General features: G+C 52.1%; 1 protein-coding gene across 1 annotated transcript in view; it reads left to right on the top strand.

Annotated features, from left to right (window-relative positions):
• LGR6 (leucine rich repeat containing G protein-coupled receptor 6) overlaps positions 1 to 4,528 on the top strand; it is a 141,725-nt gene extending 137,197 nt beyond the window's left edge. The window contains exons 17-18 of the mRNA XM_062509479.1: positions 1,670 to 1,750; positions 3,291 to 4,528. Coding sequence (XP_062365463.1) covers positions 1,670 to 1,750; positions 3,291 to 4,528 — 1,319 coding nt within the window. The remainder of the gene's footprint in view (positions 1 to 1,669; positions 1,751 to 3,290) is intronic.
• The last annotated feature ends 2,716 nt before the right edge of the window (positions 4,529 to 7,244 follow it).

The following is a 7,244-nucleotide window of genomic DNA, read 5'->3' on the forward strand; positions in this document are numbered from 1 at the left end:
AAACCAGGCTTTGAGGAGAAAATTGATGGCACAGGTTACATTTTCTCAAGGGTTGGGTCTCAGCAGAGCACAGAAAGAGCAAGCCTGTGTCTGTTTTATTCGGGTACCATGACTGCACATCAGAGCCTCCACACTGTGGCTGGAAAAGACACTGGAGATTTATAAGACTATTAAATACAAGGATGAAATATTTTTCCATCCCACTGTGAGTGTTTCCTTGCCAGGCTCCAAAGCAGCAGTAGTATTTCAATTCTTACACAGACAGATTTTTTAAATGACCTTTTTTTCCAAAGCTCCCTGAAGCTGAGAAAGCCATGAAGCTTGTCAGGAGGCACTAAAGATAGCACATTATTTGTCATCATCCTTTAATCAAATTGTCCCAGTCACATTTCCAAACTATGCATAGTTCATGAGAGGCACCACTTGTAAACAGATTAGACATGTAAATCCCACTCAGGTCAGCCTTATCTTCAGTGCTGTGGAAATCTGCCTTCCTGGCCAGTGTCTAAGCTGCCAGCAGCACACCTGGGCTCCAGCATTAGTCCATTCATCCAAGGGAGAGTTCATCTCACAGCCACAGATCCAGCTCTCTGGCCAGTAGGCTGTAAGAAGAACAAAACCACATCCTTTCCCTTTCCTCCTGCTGGCAGAAAACCCTCTCAAGATCTCCACTGGGAGCTGAAGGCTGTGCTGGTGCCATGGGTGGGAACAGGGCAGCAGGACAGCAGCTCTCCTCACTGTGTCCCAGTGCTGTCAGCCAGCAGGACTTTGGGAACAGGAACAAGGAACAAAGCAGAAAAGCATGTCGTGCATTAGACTGAGGATGCCATTCACCCTGGTGACAGCCTACATTGAAAACACAGCTGAGGGCTTGGCCCCATTCCCTTCCAGCAGCTTCTTCAGCCAGGGTGTCTCTGCCTGACCCTCAGCAAGCCCCAGCCTGGCTCAGGGTGCAGCTGCCAGCATGACAGAGATGCTGGTGCAGGGCTGGGCCAAAACCCCATGGATGCAGAATCTGCAGCCACAGGCAACCAGTCTGCCCTCAGCAAATCCTGGAACATCCACAATTAAAAATAAGGTGCCACAGCCCCAAGATTTTACAGGGCATAAAACAGAGCAATAAATGTTTTGTTCCCTTGTCTCTTTGCTGCTGAGCTCTTTGGTGGTGGTGGCTGCTGACAAAAAATTTGTGCTGCAAGAAGAGGCTGATGGCTCTCTCTGAACAAAGCCCCAAAATTCCTGTTGATGAACAAACACTGGACAAGGCCTGCCCAGAAAGCTCCCACGGAGAAGATGCATTTGAAGGCTTTGTGTTCTGTAACCACACAGGCTGGAGTATTGCTTTACTTTTAATAAAGAGTTCTGGGAGGAGAGAACCACAGTCACACAGCTCTGGGATCTGGGGCTTTTATACTTCAAATGTTGAGAGTAACCTAAAAACAGAGGGCTTGGCTACAGTGCAACCCACCAACGTTTACAAGATCTCCCTCTACATCAGTGACTGCAGGGGACAAACTGTACACCAGCAGCTACTTTGAACTTGTAGGCTGGGAACTGGCTGGGAAGGTCTGTGTGGAGGACAGGCAGCAGCAAAAGCTCCTAGCCCAGTTAGCTCTGATGGTTCTGCTTGTTCTTATCTGAGCACCATTTCTTGTTCTCTCCTCCCCAGATGACCTAGATGCAGATGATCTTCAGTTGGACCTTGAGGAATCGAAGCTGCACCCCACTATTCAGTGCACACCAAGCCCCGGTGAGCAGCCAGGGAAATCTTTTGAGCAGAGTTGGGATCCTCTGACCTTCTCTAAATTCCCAGGAACCCCCAAGACCTTTCAGATCAGAAGCCTGATGGGTTGGGCTTAAGCCAAATGAGGGACAGGTGAGAAGTTTCCTTCTCCCCTCCTAGGAGGGGAAGCCCAGGTCAGAATAAGCCTGATCAGAAACCCCAGGTATCACCAGCTCCTTCATCCACCAACCTGCTGCACTCAGATGTGGCTCTCCTGTTCCCTTGCATGACTTACACTTGGCTTTGTCTCAGCCAGCCTGGACTATTGCAAGGCAGGGCCTTGTCCCTGATGTCCTGATCATACCTATGGCACTGCAAACTGCAGGGATACTTTGCTCTGTTTCTTGAGGAAGGGAGAGCAGGGAGGCACTGGACTGCACATGCTGGTTGGAGCTCATGGAGGTTGCTTTCTGATTTTGTCCATGTTCATAGCTCAGTGGGGTCCTACACAAGCATGCCTGGAGGCTGGAGAGGTCTGGTTCCAACCAGCCTGCTGTGGGACACTGGCAGGGACAGAGTTTTTACCAGTTGTTCTACTGGATTTGTTGCAAAAGGAACAAGATTTCAGCTGAAGGCATGTCCTGGGACTCTGAGCTTCACCTCCTTTGAAATGAAAAAGATTTCTCCATTTCCTCTAATTTTGTTTGCTCTCTACCACCTAAAACTTTTACCACCCTGGTTTGGTTTTTGCTGAGCCACTCACTGAAACATCCCAATCCCTCCCAGAGGAAATTTTGTGCTATTGCCCACTCTCTTTCCCCATTTTCTTCTTTATTCTTTGGGAAACAGCTTCTAGACCAGTCCTCTTTTCACCCCTCCATGACCTTCCCTTACTCACTTCCCCAACCATCCATTTCTATTCTTTCTTTCTCTTGACATCCTTCCATGTTCTGCCTGCCCAGACCCCTCTGACCCTTCCCTGCTATACCACCTCTCTCCCTCATGCCCAGACACTTCACCTCGTGGTTCTCATCCCCTCTGTGCAGAGGCCATTCATGCAGAAACAGACACCTCTTAGCTAAGGTCTTGAGTGTACAGAGAGAGGTTGGCAGTGCCTGAGCAGGATGCAGCATCCTGGCAGATCTCCACATCATCAGATCCCAGGGGCAACATGAGAAGGAGCAGGTAATGGTAGAGGGGCCTTGGGCCAGTCTGACAGCAGGAGCGTTGGTCAGTCTGGAGTCATGACCTTTTTACATTTTAGGAGCACTGATCAGTTTGCTTTTTCTTACATTTCATTTTGACCTCTCCCCGCACCTTTTTTCTGCCCTAGACAAGACATGAGAGGATGCCAGAGGCACTGCAGTGTGGGGTCAGGAGCACAGGGGAGAGCCAAGAGGCAGCTGCAGAAGCGGGTGGACAATGCCATATTTTCCTTGCCAGCTCTCAGCACTCACGTGGCTGATGGGGCCAAGAGAGGGCTGGGACACGGCCACCACTCTAAGCAAGCAGCACCATTGGAGAGAACCAGTTTCTGCTGAGTGTAACTTTGGGGTTTGTCTTTCAGGTCCCTTCAAGCCCTGTGATCACCTGTTTGAGAGCTGGATCATCCGCCTGGGAGTCTGGCTCATCGTTCTGGTCTCGGTGCTCTGCAATGGGCTGGTCATCCTGGCTGTCTTTGCTTCCCCCAGCTACCTCTCCCCAGTGAAGTTCCTTGTGGGCTCCATCGCTGGGGCCAACATGCTGACAGGCATCTCCTGCAGCATGCTGGCCCTGGTGGACACCCTCACCTACGGCCACTTTGCCCGGTACGGCGCCAGATGGGAGACAGGTGTGGGCTGCAGGGTGACGGGGTTCCTGTCCGTGCTGGCCTCCCAGGCTGCCATCTTCTTGCTGACCCTGGCTGCTGTGCAGTGCAGCCTCTCAGCCTCCTGCGTGCGACGCTACGGAAAGTCCCCGTCCCTAGGCAAGGTCAAGGCTGCTGCCTGTTGCTGCCTGTTGCTGTCCTCTGTGGCTGCCGTTCTGCCTCTCTTCTCCATTGGGGAATATGGAGCATCCCCTCTCTGCCTCCCATACCCCATTCCAGAGGGGAAACCCAGCACCCTGGGCTTCACTGTGGCCTTGGTGATGACAAACATGCTCTGTTTCCTGACTGTCACCGGCACCTACATCAGACTCTACTGCAACCTGCTGAAGGGGGAGTTCAGCGCTGTCTGGGACTGTGCCATGGTCAAGCATGTGGCCTGGCTGATCTTCACCAACTGCCTCCTCTACTGCCCAGTGGCCTTCCTCACCTTCTCCTCTACCCTCAATCTCTTCCTTATCACCCCAGAGGTCATCAAATCCATCTTCCTTGTGGTCCTGCCCCTGCCTGCCTGCCTCAACCCCTTGCTCTACCTGCTCTTCAACCCCCACTTCAGAGATGACTTCCGCCTGCTGAGGCAGAAAGGGCAGGACAAGGGCAGCTTCCCCCAGTCCTGCAGGGCTGATGACATGGAGAAAAGCTCCTGTGATTCCACCCAGGCTCTGGTGAACTTCTCCGACATCGACCACCTGTGTGAGACACCTGATTCCCTGGGAGTGCGCCCCATCCTTGACAGCTACAGCTTCCCCTCCATGACGCTCATCCCCTGCCAGCAAAGGGTGGGCACCAGGGGGAAGGAGAGGGGCTGCTCTGAGCATTGTCCCTGCCTTAATGACAGTGAGGTGCTGATAACTTCAGAGAGCCGAGATCTGTCTGGCAGCAGCCTCCAGATAACTTTCTTCCCCTCCCCACCCACGCCATCCTACACATCTCACTTATAAACCTCCTGGGAGCAGCTATGGGAACAGCCCCGCAGCACACGCCGAGGGCCAACATCAGTGCCGAGGGGCCAGCAAGGTGACACAAATTGCTCCCTGAAAAGCACCAGTACAACCTGTCTACCCTCATCCCCATCATATCTGCCTGGGCAACAGGCATCGCTCTGCCAGCTGCCCCTGGCCTAGAAGGGCTCTAACTGAGCTCCAGACACTCAGGGCTGGCCATGGGAGGAGACAATCCCTGTGTGAGTCTCACTTCTGCTAGGAACTGCCTGGGAGAGAGCCCCACTTGCTCAGAAAGAGGGTCAGTGAAACCCTCCTCCTGCTCACCCTGCAGCATCACCAGCCAGGAGGAGCCTGCAACAAAGCCAAGCTTGTCTTCTCAAGGCAGAGACCTCTTGGCCAAAGCCATCTCCGGCTCTGCGGCAACCCCTGGAAATGGCCAACTGTGATGATGTGGACACCCACAGGAACCCTAGGCTTTGTCTTCTAGGGCTCTCTGCAGGTCCCGTACACTCCTGGAAATGGGCTGGTGTCTGTCTCACACCACCAAAAGCAGTGTATTCATGTGTACACCTGAATTTTGGACCACCTCTACTCTGGGAATCCCCATTCACTCACTGGGAGCCCTGTGGGTTGAACACAACCCTCACTTCCAGCCAAGACCAGGAGCTGGGGATGCTCAGCCTTTCAGTCTGACCCACAGTGTCTCACAAGGGGTCTCTAAAACCCACAGCAGCCAAACCCAAACAGTTCCCAGAAAAACCCATGTGCTCTGCCTGAGGTCACTCAGCAGCACCAAGCCAAGGCACCTAAGGGCACATCAGGCCCCCTCCGCCTTTGCCACTAGCCCCCTTCAAAAAGCACAGCATACCTGGGGCATTCCTACCTGTAGTCACCTGGCTTCTGGTCAGACATGGTGAAAATGGGGTCTGGCTGCTGCCTCATTGCCCCCAAACCTCACTCCTGGAAGAAGCTCTTGGTTCTGGGTACATGTCCCACACACAGTGTAGCCATTTTGGGGACTGCACGTGCCTTCTCCTATTTTAAGGGCAGGCAGCTGTAGATGGAGGAAACAGAAATCAGCATTGTGGGATGGTGGCATCAGGAGGACACAGGCCACTGGGAACAGCCTGAAATCCACTCCCTGGAGCTCAGGGAACTCCCAAATCCATTGGCTCCATCACAAACCCTCCCAGTGTCACCCAGTGAAGCAGGGAGCGCTGTGCTCAGAGCTCAGGCCCTGGGCAAAGCTTTGGTTCTGCTGACATTACTGAAGCTGTTTGTCACTCACTTTCATGAGATAATAAATGAGCCCCCTTGCTGACCAGTGGTTGGTTTCTGTCCTCTTTCGTGTGAGGAGCACCTTGGTGGTTCTCTTGGCAGCTGCTGCACCTTGGGTGTCATCTGAGTGAGAGCTGGAAAATTGTATTGTGCCCACATGAGCTGACACCACCCTCCCCACCCCTGTTCTCAGGAGGGAAGATCCAAATCACACATTTTTGTGCAGCAGGATTGTAGCACCAGGTGCCTCTCCAGGTCCCATGGAGACACTCCCATGAGCTGTACCCTGTGATCTGCTGCTCAGGGCTTTGAGTTCATGAATGGGACAGAGTCTGTGGCATAAAAGTGTAAGGACATCATATAACAGAGTCACAGGGTCTCCCATGCAAAGCCAGACTCACCAGCCAGAACCTGGCTCTGCTTCTCTCCTCTGTACTTGAGGCCTGTGGTCTTATCTCAAGATGAAAAACTTGAGAGATAGCAAGAGATCAGGGGAACAAGATCCCAGGATTAGAGAAGGTGGGATCCCCAAATTTAGTGACAAATTTCTGCTACAGTCTTCAGGTGGGAACTGTGAAAAACAGTCTCTGTTGTAAGACTTGAATCCAGATCCAGACTTCTTGATGTCCTACACATGCTCAAAATCCGTTTTCATGTTTGGCTCATTAAAAACACAGAGCAAATTTCTTCCATGTCCTTAGGGCTGCTCATGTGCACAGGACTGGGAAAGACTCATCCTAGGTCGATTTCCAGGAGCAAAATGCTCCTTTTGGAAGTGGGATCAACCTCCTGGAGCTAGATCAGAGGAGGACTACAAAGTTGATTATAGAGATGAAGCATGGGAAAAGGTTGAGAGAATTGAGATTGTTCAGTCTGGAGAAAAGAAGCTCCAGGGTGACCTAACTGGGGCCTTCCAGTACCTGAAGGGAGCCTGCAAGAAAGATGAAGAGAGACTGTTTACAAGAGCCTGGAGTGACAGGTCAAAGGGGAATGGCTTCAAACAGACAGGGTGTAGGTTTGATTAAATACTGGGAAAAAATTCTTCCCTGTGAGGGTGCTGAGGCCCTGGCACAGGTTGCCCAGAGAAGCTGTGGCCGCCCCATCCCTGGAAGTGTCCAAGGCTAGGTCGGATGGGGCTTGGAACAAACTGATGTAGTGGAAGGTCTCCCTGCTCAAATTCCCCAGCACATATCCTTACTCCATAAGGAAAACTCTAACTGGAAGACACCCTAAAATAAACACCCCTGAAATAAACAGTGACACCCTACTGTCACTGACACAAGAAGCATCATTACAAGCCACAGACGAACTGGAACACACTGAAATCCCCAGCCCTTCACTGCTGCTGGGAGTATCTTCATGCAGTCACTGAGGTACCCAAATGCACACAGGGCAGAAGCTGCCCCCAACAGAGGGACATGGGAGTTCTCCAAGG

The sequence above is a fragment of the Cinclus cinclus genome, chromosome 27, assembly GCF_963662255.1.
Source record: "Cinclus cinclus chromosome 27, bCinCin1.1, whole genome shotgun sequence".
In the NCBI taxonomy this organism is placed as follows: Eukaryota; Metazoa; Chordata; class Aves; order Passeriformes; family Cinclidae; genus Cinclus; species Cinclus cinclus.